Source organism: Sinohyriopsis cumingii, chromosome 16 (genome assembly GCF_028554795.1).
Source record: "Sinohyriopsis cumingii isolate HCF-2022 chromosome 16, ASM2855479v2, whole genome shotgun sequence".
In the NCBI taxonomy this organism is placed as follows: domain Eukaryota; kingdom Metazoa; phylum Mollusca; class Bivalvia; order Unionida; family Unionidae; genus Sinohyriopsis; species Sinohyriopsis cumingii.
Window position 1 is genome coordinate 66,213,503 of NC_142976.1, and position 20,113 is coordinate 66,233,615.

Consider the following 20,113-nt stretch of genomic DNA (forward strand, 5'->3'; position numbering starts at 1 on the left):
TTGTTCAGGACTGGAGACATGTCACATCCAGGGTCTGTAATGTGAAGTAGACTCTCTCTCTCTCTCTCTCTCTCTCTCTCTCTCTCTTGTAATAGGCGCGTTAATCTTAGGTGTGCCAGTATGAGTGCAATGACAGATTATGTCTTCTATTCTTATTGAAAGAGTGAATATACTCAGTTTCTACCATTAAGGCTACAGACAGCCCTTTGCAACACACGTAAGTTTCCTTATATTTCTGACCTCTTCGTGTATTTATAGTCCAGCAGTGCAGTACCTTTAATGGTTAATTACTAATAAAACTAACTTAATGATTCAATACTTACCTGTCGCTATTTCCAGATTCCCTCCTTCCACCCCATTGTGATGGCATACGCGTATTCTGTGTCCCAAACAGGAGTATGGTTATTTCATCTAGACCTATAACGTGGGGGACGAAAATGGTTTTTGTGTGTTCTCTAGTTCTGAACTTCTAGAACTTTACATCTAATGGGAATTGTTTCTTATATGGACAAAAGCAGTTTCCGTCCTGCAATTTAAGGCAACGAAATAAGGACAGATAATTATTGCGTCATTATAATTAGATTTACTCCCACGCCCACACGGATATAGCTACTTATTTTAATGTACAAAAGGATATATTGATAAAGAATTCCAGAAACCCGTAATTTATAACCTCTGAACTTTCCAAACGTGATCATTCAGTAGAGTAGATTTGCTAAAATGTCAAATAATTCGTTCTCAGAAATGTCCACAATTTTTTTATAGGTCTTTACCTGTAGTGCATTCGCTCTCTACTGTGTGAACACAGTCTGGTTATTCATATGCTGGTGTAGATCTGGCACAGCCACTGGAGAAACAGTTACCACAGCAACCAGAACATCGACAGTTACACGAAGGACATATGAGGCACGAACACAGCCTTAACCGAATATATACATGTAAATTGCTATAGTTCTAATCAAAGGGATATGCTTCTTGCATGTTCTATTTGTTATAACTTTGGCATTGAATATTAGTGATTCTACAATACTGGTCTGATTGCGTACCATGCTATATCGGATATGTATATGTATGTATCTTATATTAATATCAACTGTTTTAGGAAGGGATTCATTGCAATGTTTTGCTTGGTAGATCAATGGATAAGCATTTGAAGTTAAATTTCACACACTGTGTTCATATTTTCTATGGATTATATAGTTATTTGTAGTCATTTAATCTGCACTGTACGTTATTCAATCACAACAATACATCACATTAACTGATATGTACCGTATCAATATAGATCACAAAATATACATTTAATACCATGAACATAGAATTGTTTACATTTATAATGTTATTGTAATTCTCTAGTATAAGACGTCCTGTTAAAATGTAATCAGGGTAGGAAAAGAACTACATTTATGTCCATGGTATTTGATAACTCTGTATAAAGCTGCTCATTCGTATGCATAACAATTAAGGTCTTCGTGGAAAATATACCATATGTTCTCATTTATAAGTCTAGTCCTACTGCAAACAACATAGAACACAATGCGCCGGCGGATCTTTGTCTCTATTCCTGTTTCTACAGACTAAATCGACAGCGCTCAGTAGTCCCATTAAGTGACGACATATGTTGGTCTGTGTAGTTTGTGGTTGGACTAGTCTTATAAGTGACTATACAATTCAGCATCATATTTTACACCGTGACACGTGTGATTTGTATGTACGTATTAGTAATATAAGAAAGTACAATTCTGTATACAATTGTCAGGAATGACTCATCGTTTACTGCAATAGATTCCGTACACCCTCCATTTTGGATTGTACCTACTTAAATATTTTAAATTTAAAAGCATCAAGGATATAAAATATGCACCAAGCCTGGTTATTTCTTTAATCAAGTTATAATTTCTAGCCTGATTTTCACCAGGGGAACCCAAACACTGGCAGTGTTTTGACGTTTCGAATCCAGTGGGGGTTTATTTAATATGGTCGCCATAATTAAATGGGCGAGCATATTTGTTCGAGCAACATATGTGATGTAGTTCCTTGATACCAATAATAACTCCGTACCTTTTGGGGTTGCATCTCTTTGAACACCGTCAGTAATATCATTCATAACTCCGTATCTTTTGGAGCATCATCTCTTAGAACATGTGAATACAAGAGTGCCACCTTTTAGTTTGTTCATTTTCGTTTATAAATATTAATAATATATATTGCCAATATTGGAAGCAAATGACACAGTTTTTACTGAAACCAGGAAAAGTGAACAGTCTGGCCGCTTGTTTACATCGAGAGTTTCCGGTTGGCTTGAGACGCCAATAAGTTGAACATATTGTGGACTCCATGAGATATTCAGGTTAGAAACTATAAATTGATGAATGAAATGATTAAGTTTCGTGCATTGTTTATATCCTTGATACCTTTTGTTTCTAAAATCGGTTCGGGTGTACAAACAAACTTGATAGTGTACAATTACTGTAGTTACAAAAACCGCATAATCCAGGCAAAGGACTAAACATATTTGTATGCATTCTAGTATACAGATGACCTGACTCGATGTTCATGCAATTCGAGTAATTTTGCATTTTTGATTGCCAATAGTTCGTGTACTTCTTAGATATGGACTTTGTAACAAATTAATGGTTTGGAGGGGATGATAAAAAAAGTATTTCTTTAAATTACTATGGAAACTTTAAAGTTGCTAGGAATCAGTATGCCTTTGTTTGGTTTTGATGGTACATCAAATCAATGAATTAAGTAGTGCCAAGGCATTTGAAGTAAACAGACATAACACCCAATGATCAAAAGATAAAAGGAAAGTTTGATAGAACATGTTAGGAAAACTTCCTGAAAAGTGTTATAAAAATGGGTTCTTCACTTTTGGAGATGATGTTTATATTACAACTATATGACCTTCAAACAAGTAAAAATTGAGAACAAACAAGCTTTGTACAATTAAAAAATAATTTATTTCCCTAGTTTACAAGGTGAAAATGTAAAAAAGTGAAATGAACTTACGGTCTTGCGAATTCAATCCCAAATAATCACCGAATGACAGACACAAGCCATAATGATTAAAGCTTTTAATAAACTGTAGTGGTAATCCAAATTAAATCCAACGCTGGGAGTGTTGGTAAGTCTGTGGTGGCCTGTGTAGTGCCAACGGTCGTTTCTTGGATTACAATAACACATTCCAAGACATTTCACTATAAATTCAAGTCTCTGTTTCCAATAATTTTATTTTTGAAGAGTGCTTTGTAATTTCCGGTGAATAAATACATTGAATAAATAAATTTCAAACCCTACTGAACTACTGAACACAAAAAAATACAACAATTCTGCATTAAGATCTTATAGCTCGAATAACTAATTTCTATAAAAGCAAGATTGTTTAGTCTTCTACTTGACCCCAGGTAACAATTGTCGTTGTCTAACAAAAGTATTTCTCAATGGCAATCTTGATCATTCCAGATCATTGCAAAATAAAATCGTGGTTTTAATTAGAAAGTCTGCTACTTAAAATTGTAATATAGAATGTGGTAATGCAAGCATATGTATAGAGTGATTCTAATAACCAAGACGTGGACCCAAATTAATGTTTGATTCTATTAATAATGATCCTAATATTAAATCCATGCACGGAGATGCTATTTTAGGTATGTATTAGTAGTTTACAGAATTAGAAGAACCATTGATTTTGTAGACAATTAACTTGATTTTGGACAAGATCAAGTCCAAAATATAGTTTTTCATTATCAATAGCACAGAATGAAGAAAATAAATTACAAAACCTAATTAGCAAACAATACACACACACACACACACACACACACACACACACACAGATATATATATATATATATATATATATATATATATATATATATATATATATATATATATATATATATTGAATATACATGACAGTAGTAACGTCAACAACGTTTTTAGAGTTACAACAGACATTGTACAATGTATGACAGTTGCTAGGCAATACTATAATCTAAAATTGCCCTTAATCAGGTCAGCTAGTCACTACTGACTGAGTTTGACTTCGTTTTTGTATGTCTATCGAAAGTGCTATGCAACCTACAGTGCATGTCAACAAATGGTAAATAAAGAATCGAATACAAAACAAATATGTATTTCATTAAAACACTGACACATCATGTTTGGAGTTTTTAATAGAGCATAGGAGCAATATAAAATTTACTGATCATTTGCGAAAATTAAAAACGCAGATGCTAAAATTTACTATGTGCAGGTCTTGCCGAACAGTTTGTTTTAGAATCTCATCAACAGTTTCATGCCTTGTATGCATTGTGTATCTTCCTTTAGAAATACGTGTAGTACGTTTTCATTACAAGGATACTTCATAATAGTTTTAAAATTCGCAGTGCTGTTACAAAGGATGATTCCATGAAATACTAGGCTCCCAGCCACAAAACTATCACAATAGATTTCACACAACAGCTGGCCTGGCCTACTCAAAATATGTAAAGACAATTACCAACGCACAATTTTATAGAAAATGACACTACGGACTGATTTGGACCATGCTTGTAGTTGTGTTTGGCACAGCTGCATACAGCATGCAATGCATGTCTACCAAAACATTCATACATATTGTGTGGATGGATGATTGGAGTATATGAGCAGTGTTACGATTCCTTGATTATTTCCGAAAATGTAAACCTCAAATGAAAAAGTGGTTTCTGAATATCGTAAGTGGTTTCTAAATATCGTAAGTGGTTTCTGAATCTCGTGAAATGTATTTTCTTTTATACATTATATTTTCCTCATTAAAAAAGATTATTGCTTTTAATTACAATTTGGAAAAAAATAGTGCTTATATAAACTGGAAATGGTAACAGTTTAAAAAGATGATCATTGTACAAATAGCAAATTTACTTATAGACAGCTATATACCCGCTATTCGGGTAATTTGAATTCCCCATTTTTGCCAATTTTTCACATCGGAAAGCAAACTGATGCTGTCTAAGGAAAGATGGTATTTGATACGTAGTGTGAATAATTCGTTAGTAGTGCATTTTATCGAGTCAAATAGATCTGTTTAGATATATGATCTGTTGAATTGCTACTATTCTCTTTATATATATATATATATATATATATATATATATATATATATATATATATATATATATATATATATATATATATATATATATATATATATATACGTATGCTAGCTTAATAATGTAAATATCATTAACATATCTTCTTTCATTCCGTAGCTTTTAACTTTCATCTGATATTGATACAATACTTCTGCAGATTTTCCAAGTTTGCATGACTTACTAAAAATGGTTGCAATACCGTTACAAACTTTAATATTCACATGCATGTATCATATTCTTCATAACAATAAATCGTCGGGAGGAAAGTACTAAACCTTATTTGTACATATAACTTATAATTTATTATTCTTTCTTTGATTTTCAATAATGCTAATGTTTGAATAACTTAAACATTTTTCTGTTTCTCACTATCTTTACTTATGCAACCACATATAGATCTTTGGCAGTAAGTGGAAACTGCGTCTACCAGATACCGTATAGATTTATGTAAACTGTAGCAACACAAAGTGCATTATAAGTCGTTTCGTTTAAATGGTTGACACGAAAACAAGCACGCATAAAAGCTAACATTTTATTTCCATTTTACAGAAATGACATTGATTTGTCCAACAGTAGATTAGATTTTTTAAGACAGACACACAATAAGAAGAAGATGTAGGGGTTCTTCTTTATCATAAATTACTAATGCTTCTTTGCGTCTTTTACCGAAATCCAAGAAAATTGGTACCCCAAGAAAATTAGTGCTACTAAAAGAAGGCCTACTGTTACGAGACTATGCTCTTAAAAAAGTATCAGAAAAAAATGTGAAGACAACAAGCTTTCTAAAATTTAACAAGCAATTTATTTCCCTAGAATACAAAGTGAAAGATGCGAATTAAATCCAAAATAATCTAAAAATTAAAGACACAAGCCCTAAAAATAAAAAGTCCTGAATGAAATTCAGTTAAAAGTCGCAAAGAGAATTAAAATTGAAGGCAATGGCGTTTCTTTTATAGCCTAAGAAGTGCTGATGTGTCAAAAGTCTTATGCTAAATCATAGAAATATTATTCCAGGTATGAATTTAGTATAAATTCCAATGAATGTCTTTGTCCAAGTATTTTATCACATCACTTTTTGTATTTCCAGAGAAAATAATCACTTGAGTTCAACATTTTGAAGAAAATAAAATTCAGCCCAAACTGGTCACAACTAAAACAACTTAATGTGCATGATGTAAAAGCGCGACTAGTAAAATCCTCACAGTCACAAGATAATATAGTTCTCTGCTTGCTCACTGGTCGCAAATTAGCGTTTTCTAAAAACAACCATTACCTAATAGAAAACAACCTTATATAATCATCTAATGAGCTTTGTTTACTTACAACATAATAGCCTAGACAATGCACTTTGGAATCTTCAAAACTCTGACCCATATCAACATCTTTACCTGAATAATAATTCGGTTAATAAGCACATACACATAGAGAATAATGAAGTTGTTATTAGTTGTTTACATAAATGAAATATAAAAAAATGTCAGTCAGATCAAGCAGAAATAAACTCAGTTTTGGACAATACTAAGTCTAGCAAACAATGTTACATTACAGTGGCATGTAATGAAATAAAAAGAAACTAAAACTAACAAACACACAGTTAAATATACATAACACTACTTCTGTATTTCTTGTAGTATTATGAAAGAGTCTGATTAAGCTTTCTTGGCCCATTTGACACCAATCATACCCTCTACCTAGTGGGTACAGTATACGACTGTTTTCAGTGCACCAAAGGTCCATCAAAAGGATACATGTATTTCTTCTCCTGGATGTGGTGTTACTCAGTTTTGCTTTATCATAAATTGATTTGTATACGGTACCGATCAATACACACTACAAACCCGAGCGACCATACATCAGGACGCTACAGAGTGCGGCAATGGTCACGCATGTGGTTAATCGAACGTTACTGGCCAAACAAGAACTGCGGCGAAATATATTTAGAAGTACCAAGAAAGATTTCACGCACATGGTTTAATGTCCAAACACCTAATGAGGTCCATCAGGCTGATTCTTCCGCACGATTGATTCCGAATAGGTTACCTAAACATTCTTCTTTCAACTTGCCAACGATCTTTTTAAACAACGGATGTTCTTTCAGATACTAGCTGATAAGACATTCAATGACCAATGACGTTTGTGCCAAGTCCGCGTATATATCATCTGTGGATCTATGCATCAGCAACGAGTAAGTTTCAGTGTACAGCATCTTAACCCGATAGTGATAAAACAGTTTGATATTATCATAGAAAATCTCATACATGAGCAGCTTCGACAAATCCAATACAGACAATGCAAATAGATTGGTATTGTCAGCATTAGTTTTGAATTTTTACTATGAACGGCAACAAGTCCACCATCAAAGATTTCTCTGGATTCCAACGCCAGGTGAGCGATGAACGTTCGAAGTTTGTCTTGTTTACTATCACAGACAAGATTTACTCGGATTCATTTGCGCATATATTCGATGGTTTTCCCAGACACGGCATTGTTCACGAGCTTGAAAAAAGAAATGTCTTCAAATTTATTGATGGAGTTAGTTCTCAAATATGTATTTGTTTGCTTCTAAGTATCAATTCTAGTCTTGCTTTAGGATACGATTCCTGCCGCAACTAGACAAGAAGTATCAATATTTTGCATGTTTCGCTAGTGTCAATAAGATACAAAATTAACTAAAGTCCTTTGAAAGGAATGACTATTATTTCTGTCCTTTGATGGTTTTTATCCATTGAGTTTTTAAACCATCTGAGAGACATGCATTATCAAGAACCCCCAACATACCACAGTTTGTAACAAAAACAGTTTCTTATATACATGCATGAATTGATTACTCGATTCCTGAATGTACAGGACAAATGTATTTGTAATAGCCTTTGTCCTTGAACATAATATCCTGGAACATAGAACGTGATTCACACATACCAGAAATTAACAACATTTTAAGTTTAGCTAAATCTAAAATTGACCTGGCACTATTCAAGAAGTGTTTTGTGTGTGTGTGTGTGTGTGTTAATATGTTAACGAACTCTGTCCGAGAGAAATCAAATCATACATCCACTAGAATTAATATTATTTTGGGGTTTATTCAAGGTGGGTTTGTTGATATGTGTTCAAACTTGTTCTGATAAAAATCCATTCATACATCCACTTGCTTGCATTATCATATCAACAAGCCACTGTAACTAAAATCTGGAGTGAAGAAAAGAAGTAAAATTTGCTAGTTGGTGATTTTTAAAAACAAATCTCGGGACAGCTAATAGCTTGAAAAAACACACCAGCTCTTTTTGCATAGAAAAAGAGTATATTCTATCCATTTGTAGCCAAAAATGCTGAAATTAAAATTTAAAAATTATATTGTTGGAAAGAAAATCCCTGGCTCGTCCCACCCCGCCACAGCCAAAATCATCTTAGAAATACATCTAGAATCGTAACAAGCTCACGTAAGCAGATGCAATAATATCACAATAATATGCGTGGACTTACTCGTCATCGAATTCAAACATGATCTTGATCACATAAACCCATATAGAAAGTTTGATCAAAGTCGAATCCTAAATATGCCCTCCGCAAAGACAAAAGGTTCAGCTAGTCAGATGCAATAGCACCTCATTAGTATGCACGGATCACGCTGATTGTCAAACTCGTCTGAGCTATAAATGATGTCAGTATATCCTAATCTGATCACAAATACGGCTTCCAGAGTGAAAAGAAGAACAGACAATCAGATACATGATCACCTCATTACTATGCGTGGATCTTGTTCCTTAGAAAGCTAATGAAAAGGCTGCATTATGACATATTCACACACACACAGACACACAGACACAACACACACACACACACACATATATATATATATATATATATATATATATATATATATATATATATATATATATATATATATATATATATATATATATATATATATATATATATATATATATATATATATCACACATACATACACACACACACACACACACACACACACATATATATATATATATATATATATATATATATATATATATATATATATATATATATATATATATATATATATATATATATATATATATATATATATATATATATATATATATATATATATACAAAATGCCAATACATTGGTGTCAGATCTGTACTATTTTTATTCAGAACCAGTCAATGTTTTGTTCTCAATACAAAGCTCTTTAGTCAAGGGCTATACTTCTGACAAGATGTGTATCGTGACGGAAATATGAATTTATTATATTTTGTTTTACCATTGTTACTTGCATAATTTCACTTGATATTTAGTCTATGGCTAATCTGAACAATTACTATCAGTTTGCATTATTTCTTCTTGTCTTTTATGCACTAATAAGACCCAGCATTACTGAAACGTCCCTCATTATACGGTTCCCTCTGTAACACTGTCACATTAATATGTCCTTTGAATTGCTATAAAGAAGTTAACTAAATATAGTGAAATGTGTTCTAGATAATTAGTGATATAAAATTTTGTTTAGCTGGTTACCAGTTGGCACTAAGTTGGAGATCAGATGAGCACTTTTTGCATTTATAAACAGCTACATATTGCTATAGTGTCTTGGTGAAAACCCCAAGTCGAAAAAAAACATCAATTAAGGAAAATAAATCATATAAAGATTCAAGATGGCAGACAAGAAAGCCATTCTGAAGGTAGATGAGTCATAAACAATTTAATAAAGAAACAACTATATATTGTGAGAAACTACACTTAATGCAACAATCCGTTCAGGAGAAGTAGATGAGACAGGGTGTTTCAAACTCGTAACTATTATAGAAATTTTGGAGATCAACATTATTTTAATTAATGGACCAACTGCATGCAGTGGGAAGTGTTTAGTGAATAGCCCATGTTGATATGATTTTTCTCTTCAAGAGGATTAATATGATCACGTGCTTTCAACGATCAAATTAACATTGTACATACATACAAAAAATGTCCTGCATCCGACCACTAGACCCATGATGGATTTACTCTCTTGTAAAAACAAGTTTCACGGTAATCTATTGAAACTGCGATAATAGTTTATAAACAAAGATCCTTTTGATAACTGCATTCCCCTGTATGTTACAATGGGTTATAACTCTTATAAAAATCACTCGGGCGCAAAGATTTGGCTTTAATTGAATATTGTGCTAAAGGTATCAAACAGTAAATTCAAGATTTGTTGCATGCACACCAGCGTGATGCATTGCATTCACTTGCAGAGCAAAAGGGGCAATATCCAAATTGTTGACAGTGATTTGAATTGTTGATAACAATCAGAGTTATATGTCAATATGTTCATCTTCAGACGAAAACAAAGGATGTACAAAGTGATCCATCAAAACCTGTAGGTCTGGAATAGCTTTGTGTTTACAAAAGTCTATCAATTACTACTAAATATACATGCATATAAATCAAAATTGTTTTGCTGAAAATTAAATTCGTGCAGAAGACGGGTTAAGTTTTAAGCGTGACATACTAAAATTCGATAAATATACAGGTTGCAATACATATAAAATATTGTCTATTAAGATATTGTTTTCTCTTCCATGCCGCTGTTCCAATCCAGAAATTCAAATAGTATACGTCATTTGGTTGTATATTTCATTTATTGATGGCAGTGTTATTGTGTTCTATTTTCCATGGAATGTAAGAAATAGCAAATGTGCAATTAAATTAAAAAGTTCTTCGCTAGTATTCACTGTAGCACATATAAGTCTTCCATTTACATGGTTATGACACTGGTCTACAATTTTTCAGACGTCGTCTTCTTCAGAGATAAAATGTGCTATTTATTATGTATTTTGATGTGTTGAATTCAGATATAACAATCAAAACAAATGATTGGGTACCGTGTCCATGATATTTAAGCTTTTACATCTTATGTCTATTTATTTTGTGTAGATAGTAGAATTTTAATCATAAATTGCAAACCTGTCTTTTCAAGTGTTTGCTGTTGCTTTATATGACAATATTTCACCTTTCCTGTGCATGTAACACTTTAAAACAAACAGCAAACGGGTTATATAAATAATATTTGTTTTGAAAGAAAAGGCAAAAGGTTATTGTGTATATATAAATGCATAGTTTAGTCTTTATTCAGTGTATGCTCGGCGCTTCTTGGCTTGTCTCTTGAATCCAGTAAATGGAGCATCTCTTGTCACTGTTTAGCAATAGTCTGCAAGCACTGATTGGGACCATTGCCCCTGATAGCGTTTCTCCATTGTTGCAATGTCCTGGTGAAATCGCTCACCGTGTTCGTCGCTCACTGCTCCGCAGTTCGATGAAAATGTCTAGATGAGACTTGCAAAAAATGTATCATTAGTGACATGTTGCAACCAAGGCTTTTGTATGCTTTGATAAGGTTTGTCACCAACTCTCAGTAGTTTTCTGCCTTGTTCTTTCTGAGAAAAGTTTTTGCCACTAACTGGAAGGCTTTTTACATGCTGCCATTTCCTTGCTACGCAGTGCGCGGCCAAATGCATCATCTCACAAAAACATAATTCTGTATCTTAGCTTCACTTAAGCTTGGAAAGTATCCCAGGAAGCTACTTGAATGCTGCTTGTGTTTTGTCCATGGCCTTGACAAAGTTCTTCATCAGACCCAGCTTGATGTACAATAATGTTAACATCTTCCTTGATTGAACAAGTGGTTGATGCTGAACACCTCTCCTCCAATCCTCGTGTGGTTGTTGGAGTGGACAATCTGTCCTGATGTTGTGGGAAACTTTCGCACGACTATCCCATTTGCAGAGAAAACGAATGTACGATGTGCATCCGGTCTTCACACCAAGCAAGAGAGCAAGAACTTGCAAATCGCCACAAAGCTGCCACTAATGCCTCAAAAGTTGTTTTATGTTTTCATAGGTTCCCTTCATATGGACTGCATGACCAACCGGAATTGACGGACAAACATTGCCATTATGCAGCAAAACAGATTTAAGACTCGTCTTCAATAAATCAGTGGACAGTCTCCACTCATCTGTATCATGAATTATTTTGAAGGCTGACATCCTGCCATCGATGGTGTTGCAAGCTACAAGATCATCTTCCGTGAAGAAGAATTGGACACGATTCCTTTGACGGTCACGGAATATGGAGATCCTAATATCGCCTGCCAGGAGATTCCACTGATGTAGTCTTGAGTCCAAGAGATCTGCCTTACTCTTGGATAGTTTCAAATCCCTATCAAGGTCGTTCAGTTCACATTGTGTTATGAGGTGTTGTTCAGATGAGGAGGATGGAATAAAATATGGGTCCTGTGACATAGTTGGTTCAGGGCTAGAAGTTTCATTCGCTTCCTCTTCCTTGTCTGACTCAAGTGAGAATGATACTGGTGCCCCAGGAACCGGCCGTCTTTCTCCGTGGGTTACTGGGTGTAGAGCTGATGGAATGTTTAGATAATACACAGTCCATGTTTTCTTCTTTTGACACATCTTTCCCAACTGCAGGCACCATGCACAAGTAACAATTGCTGATATTATCTGTTGGCTCTCTCCAAATCAATGCCACTGCAAAAGGTATAGGTTTCCTTTTTCTGTTCAACCACTGCCGAAGATGTGTTGGACAAATGTTGCAGCATATATGTTGGATCCACATTTTGTCCTGATCGCCAATTTTGCAGCCAAACTAAAGGTGATAGTCGTTCTTAACTATTATGGTTATACTGCGCTTTTGTGATGCAAAAGTCACTACAACACAAACATAGCAGAAGCTATCTGCATTATTCACACAAGTACGAGGCATCTCTGCTCACTTTGGCTAAACAGAAATGTCTTTTTTTAAAATCAAACAGTGAAAAATAAGAGCTGATACAGGCTTTGTTCCATGAGTGATGTAAACTTAGTTACGATTGCATCATCCATGACTTCTATGAATAACATGGTGCAAACGTTATCATGTTTGACGCAATACCAGCTTCTGATTACATCATTAATTGTCTTGCCTAAAAACCATAGATCCAGTCAAAGATGTATTTTAGTCATTCCTGATTTAAATTGTCATCTGAGTTTGCAATAAATAGTACAGTATATTGATACTGGCACATTCCAGAGAGACCTCTGCATCTTCATGTAATTCTAAACACCTCATGTTTGTAAGATATTGTATTTTGTGGAATCACTGTTTGCCTTAGATGCAATACATTATTTTATCTAATTTGTATTTGCCTTCTTCATAAACCAGCTATATTTCCTAAGTCATATTGCATATGTTGTTTTTCAGTGCACAACGGATGTAAAACACTATCACTAAGCCCTGAGCCAGCCTACCAGGATTCCAAACATCACGTGCTTGGAATACAAACAGTCTGTCCAGAATAAGCTCACTTGTGACAGTATCAAACCTATGTAATCATATTGCATCTCTCTGTGAGCCTATACATACATGTATAAGGTCAGATTTGGAAATTCATAAATCGGAAGGATTCATGTACACTTACATCACAACACGATTCGCAACTGTATATGTAGACTGATCCACTGATCCTCTTATAATCATAGGTTTACTAGTCGCGTTCATAACTACTGTACAAATCTGATTTAATTTATTTCGATGTGTAAGTAAAGACAACAATTATACTTTCAAGTTTAGATATTTTCACCAACTGAGACACGGTTGTTTCTCAAACTGGATCAGAGATCATATTAGGCTCTCGCGACAAGGTGAAGTCACTTATCCCTCCAGACAAAACAGGAAGTGTAATACCATCAGGAAAACGTTAAAAATTGTGATCATAATACCAAAGCGCCATGTTATAGTTGTTCGTTTGCTCCATTCAATATAATCATAGGATAACCATGACCACCACCTCCTCTCATTACCACCACCTCATCTCATACCTCCACCTCATCTCATACCTCCACCACCAATAATAATAATAATAATAATAAGAAGAAGAAGAAGAAGATCAAGAAGAACAAGAGAAAGTAGCAGTATGTGTAGTAGAATCAGTGGTGGTAGTAATAGTAAAAGTAGCAATGCACAGCTCATTTGATTTTTTCATTGTTTCCAGCCATCATGGTGGTTATTGTAATCCGTTGCATGCACGCTCTGCATTGAATCACCATGATGGACTGGACAATACATAACAGCTTACCACTCTTCGGGTACTTGTGTACCTCCACCATAGAGGGGTTGGCATCAGAGTAATAAACAACTGAATATTCAATGCATTATGGCCACCCATGGACAAACTATATACTTCAGAATTCCAGAATTGGAAATCAAATTAAGAATTGTCTCTATATCACTTATATATTTAGCATATAAATATAATTTCTAAAGAAACGTTCCTATTCAATGAATGAGTTATAAACATTGGTAGGACTGCTTCAATGCAGGGTGTTTATATGCCTTTATTACTGATGTTAAAATTCTAGTTTCATTAATTTGCATTTTCAACAGTGTAGTCTACAAGTTTAACATTTTACATCTATGCCTGTCTTGGGGTGGAGAGTATTTTACAGACACCTCGTATGTCCATCAGTCCGTTACTTTTCCCTTTTCTGCAAACGTTTAGTTTTTCACATGATACTTCTCGTTCTACAGCGCTCACCATAACAAACTTTAGGGATAACTTACACTTGCGTTAGGAGTTGTCTACTGATTTTGTGGAAAATCTTAACGGCCAGGGCAATTCACTTCAATTACCTCCAAGAAAACAGTTTCTGCAGAACAACATCGGTTGTACATTACACGGATAGATCAATCTTTATGGATAGATTGCACTTGATGTAAGTAATCAGCCTGGGGTTCTGGGTCCATACGTCAAATATCATGATGGCTATTGATGTATAACACTAATAGTTTCCACACAATAATATTAATTTTACATCACAAACCTAGACCAAATGTTGTTCATAGTTTTTGCAATTGGACTATGAAGGACGCCAGATCATTTGGTGGTCAAAGCGTCAAAGGTTCAGGTCCCTGTAGAAAAGTCATTGTTTTATGCAAATAAATCTTAGTTTTCAACCGTGCACCTTCTTGATGGTTTTCGGGGGTTACTTGTATTTCGGGTAAAAGAGCAGCTTATTGATTTTAGTGCGAAATATCAACGCTCATTATGTGTTAGTGAAGTATCCCCACAAAAGTAAAGCAAGACATAATAAAACTACAAATATTTTCATGGAAATATAAACTACCTTACAAATACTTGATAATAAAAGGTCTAAGTGAGAATGGGATTGCTCGCCTACCACAAATAAGTCACAAACAGGAAAAAGCCAGGTAATTTTCTTACAAGGCATTTTTCACCTGATCTGTATTGAAACCAAAAGGGATGTTAGGGAAAGCCCTAAAATGTACACTCTTCAAAGAATATTGGCAGAGCATGTCATATGATATACCGTGACACTGTTTTCTATAAATTGGCAAAGAAATATTAAAGACAATGTAAGACTACAATTTTCACCGGTTTGTTATATATCCTAAACAGAATTGCCATACCTCTTATAATGTCCGGCAGGTTCTGACTTAAAATAGTGCAAATGTGATATTTAATAATGGCAAAGAATGTCCATCTCGAAAATCTTGTTATCGCTGCCACTGCTGAATAGATGGCTGTACTAACATGGGGCTTTAGCTAAATTGTTTTAATGGAACAGGTCATATACCATAGCTAGTCACAATAATTACTTACACTTTGACTTTATAATCGTTTACTGATATTAAATTCATGAATATAAACTTTCTTTAGGAAACTTAAAACCAAAAAGAATATTTTGTTTTGCAAAGATTCTGAGAATATGTTTCATCAGCTTGAAAAAATACAAAGAGAAAAACGTTTCATGTATTCAATATTGGAAGTGTACTGGACTCGTAATTCGAGGTTTGTGGGTTAAAATCTCACCCAGGTCAGCCTCGACTGGCCGCATTCATGATACATATTATTATTATTTTTTGGGGGGAGGGGGGGCGCAATTAACTCCCATTTCCTCGGCATGCTGCAAACAATAATGTGCTGACAGCGCCTTTAAAACAATAACTAAAGGATCATTTTGGAACTATCTTAACATTTAATGTCACCTCAGCAAAATAATAACTATCAATTGTTAATCAAAAGTAAACAAATAAAAAGTGAAGAATTGCACACAAGTTTGGGAAGATCAAACCTTCCAAATAAATGTAAAACTTTCATTGAGATTGCAGACTTAGATCAAATGAAATTCTTTGTAACAGCATTGTTGTTCGAAACTTATTGTGCTCTCGTCTTTTATAATAGCACTGTGACTGGAAACCTAATTTTGAACTCATGCTTTGTAACAAACAGCATTCTGACTGGCAATCTATTGTACATATACTAACAGTATTGTGCTTGGAAGACACGTGTTCTCTCATCCATTGTAACAGCACTGTGGCTGGAATCCTAGTAAGCACTCATCCTTGTATTGAAAATGTACTACAGAACATTAAAAAGAACATTCAATGCATAAAAGACATGACACTTTTCTTGAGATTCGGAACGAACGGGATGGAAAGAGGGTGTGCGTTATGAATTGAGTAACTTTTTAGCAGTTGAGTATTACATTTTTTCAAATAATCAAAGAATTGTAACACTGCTAAAATGTTTTGTAAAACATCCACATATACATATGTATCAATGGTTAGATTCAATGCATATTTTTATTGTATTTGATTTGTTGACCTGCATTGTATGTTGTATACAGCAGTGCCAAACGCGACCAAAACACAGTGTAAAATCATTAGTGATTAGATGATGTGGTCAAAGGGGAGTTTTAAAAACATCTTTTACATCACTGTACCAAGCTTTGTCAGGAACTGTGTAGTGTGTCCGTCTATGCGTTTATTCCAATTACTTTGACACAAAGTAATGTTTTGTGTGTTTATGTACAATTATCCATCTTACCCAAAGTAAGCCAATCACCAGGGTCACGATTCAGCTACTGTATTATAATAATAGTGCAAAAGATCTATTTAACACATTTAGGGCCCTTCGTCTAAATACATATAACAACTCAAGATTCAATAGATAAAAGTTTTATATAAAATAATGTACAGAATCAAATTAATAAATATATTAAACATAAATACTTCAGTTTCTACTCAGTACAACAGATATAGTAATGTGTCGTTCGATATTTTCCGATCTACACGTGAGAGAGTCATTGCTCTTCATGATCTTCCTCCTACTCATCTGTTTCAATCTTCATCCTCCTTCCTTCCTTCTTTCGTCCGTTTCCATCTGTCCCTAATTTCTCCTTCATTCATTTTCCTTTCTACTTCTTCCTTCTTCCACTTCCCTTCATTCCTTCATTACCAATCTACCTCCTTTTTCCTTCATTTTCATTCCTTCTTCCTACTTCCTCCATTCCTTCCTGCCTTCGTATACTATTGTGCCCCTCGTGCGTACATCCTAGAAACTTCTGAAGGAACATAACAAGGGACACAATTTCTTGCATTCCTACCTTATCTTTCAGGAATCCGTCACTCTCTCACATACCAGCCATCATGTTAATGGGCGACAGTAGTGAATAGGGATACCCTAGGGACAATGGGAATTAGCATTACAGACACCACCCCCCCCCGGGACAATCTGGGGACTATGGAAATTTAACATGGAAAAAAATCGTGGGACAATCTGGGGACAAGGGGAATTAGCATTACATGGGAATAGAGTTTGGGACTGTCTAGGGACAAGGGGAAATTGAACATGGGGGAATAAAGTGTGGGTCTATCTAGGGACAAGGGGAATTGAATATGGGATTTTTTTTTTTTTTTAAATTTTTAAAATAAAATTTTTTAAAAAAGGGGTAGGCAATTGAAAAGTCATTCTCTTTTCGAGAAATATGGGTGGCCCTGAAAAGGGCCTTTGGGTTTCTTCTGCTTCTTCTTTTATTTCCTCCATTTCCTCATCCACCCCCTAATCTTTCCCAAAATTCCTTTGTTCTTCCTCTTTTCTTTTTCTGGTAACCAGTCTGGGTGCCCCATAGCCCTGAACTTCTCTTGTATCTTTATCCAATTGTTGTTGAGTTTTTCAAATGCGTCTTTTTTCTTTAAGTTTTCTTTCTCCTTTCTTTCTTTACTCCACTTGTCTTTGATCTTCATGACCTCTTCCTCCATCACTTTTCTCATAAGTTGTTCCGATTTCTTAATCTGGTCCAGGCCTTTTTTGACAAAGGACCACTCTGTCCATTCCATTACTTCTTCCAAAAAACACCTTACTTCTAGCACATTATCCATCGCTTCTTTCAAGTGGCCAATCTTTACATACTCTGGATCTATAAAGCCTCTTAGTCTTTTTACTTCTTCTTCTATCATCTCTGCCACCAGATCCATGGCTGATTTTAGGTTTGTCACTCGCCTTCTTACAAAATCCCTGGTTACTTCATACTTCCATTCACGTTCAATCCTTTCCACTGCATAAGCTCCATCCACCATCCAATACCAAATGTCCTTTAACTGGTTAAACAATTCTGTTACAGCTACCATCTTCTTTCCTTTATTCCTTAGAATGGTGAGAACGACGAACGTTTTGGGTTCTTATACTTAAAGTGCGGACGTGAAGGAAAACATCCCCCTAAAACAAAATTGATCTTACCTAGATCATGACCAAACAACGCGCTGACGTGAAGGAAAACATCCCCACTTTTCTCATTTCATATAATAAAACCCAAACTATACTCTCCACATATGCTAAGAAACAATAAAGAAACCCATAATCTACTATTCACACAAACTTACTTGAGCATTTACAAACACAAACACAAACACACAAACACATACACTCTCACTATGAATAAAGAGTTAGTGTTTATATTCACACTACTCTACCTACACACATTGGCAAATTGATCGTTATTTCTTTTCTTGAGTATTGGGTAGCCCTGAAAAGGGCTGTTTTTTTTTTTAACTTCATGGACACCTGGTTAATGGTGGCACCTTCCAGGCCTGGCGCCACATACACATCTTGTTCCCCAGTTACTTTTTACTTTTTTGGGGGAGAGAGCAGAGGCAGGATATGTGGCTTCAGAATCCCAATTTTCGGTTTCTGGGATTCTGAAATTTCTTCTTCTTCTCTCCTTTTCCTCCTCCTCTTCTTTGTATCTTCTCTCCTCCTCTTCTTTATATTTTCTCTCCTCCTCTTCTTTGTTTCTTCTTTCCTCCTCCTCTCTCCTCCTTCCTTCTTCCACAATGGCCTCCGCGGCCAGTTCGTTCAACAGGCGCCTGACATATTCCAGATGCACATGAAGTTCCAACAGTTTCGCCAATCTCGTGTTCATTCTGGTGTTGATCAATCAACAAGGGTAGCTAGACTGCCGAACGAGTTTCAATTTATAGTGAAAGCGCGGACGTGAAGGAAAACATCCCCCTAAATAACATAAAATTGATCATACCTAGATCATGACCAAAAACAACAACGCGCGGACCTAAAAGAAACACTCACTTTTTTATACTGCTCATCACTATTCTAAAAAATTTTTTTCATGAATCACTTCAATAGGCTATTTACATACGCAAAGCAATCCAATCTAACCCCAAATCTACACCTCAAACACCAAAAAAAAGACATTATTTTAATCTACTATCCTCACCAACGTACGTGAGCACTTACAAACACACAATCCTATAAACAAACACATACCCTCATATTTTTTAAAAAAGAGTTAGTGTTTATATTCACACTGCTCTACCTACACACATTGGCAAATTGATGGTTATTTCTTTTCTAGAGTATTTGGGGTAGCCCTGAAAAGGGCTGTTTTTTTTTTTGTTTTTTTTTGTTTGCTATGGCAATCTTTTTTAGTTTCTAAGAATGCGATGTCCTCTTAGGATAGATTTCTGGCGATAGGTCTGCTTCTTCGGAAAGAGAAGAAGAACTCTTTGGTGTCGATACGACAATCGACAAAGCCTCTGTCAGGTTCAGGTTGCTGCTGTTGTTGTTGTTGTTGTTGCTGCTGTTGCTGCTGTTGCTGCTGTCTCTGAAGTCTGTACTTCTCTG

General features: G+C 34.9%; 1 protein-coding gene across 2 annotated transcripts in view; it reads left to right on the plus strand.

The window, feature by feature from the left end:
• Positions 1-17,042, plus strand: part of LOC149780697 (CKLF-like MARVEL transmembrane domain-containing protein 8) — a 96,215-nt gene extending 79,173 nt beyond the window's left edge. Inside the window, exon 5 of one of the 2 annotated variants that reach the window (XM_089937734.1) lies at positions 13,375-17,042. In XM_089937734.1, the coding sequence (XP_089793860.1) occupies positions 13,375-13,404 (30 nt within the window). In that variant the 3' untranslated portion in view covers positions 13,405-17,042. Of the gene's footprint in view, positions 1-765; positions 5,410-13,374 lie in introns of those variants that run through there. The other variant, XM_089937733.1, reaches the window with a different exon arrangement.
• Positions 17,043-20,113: the final 3,071 nt, after the last annotated feature.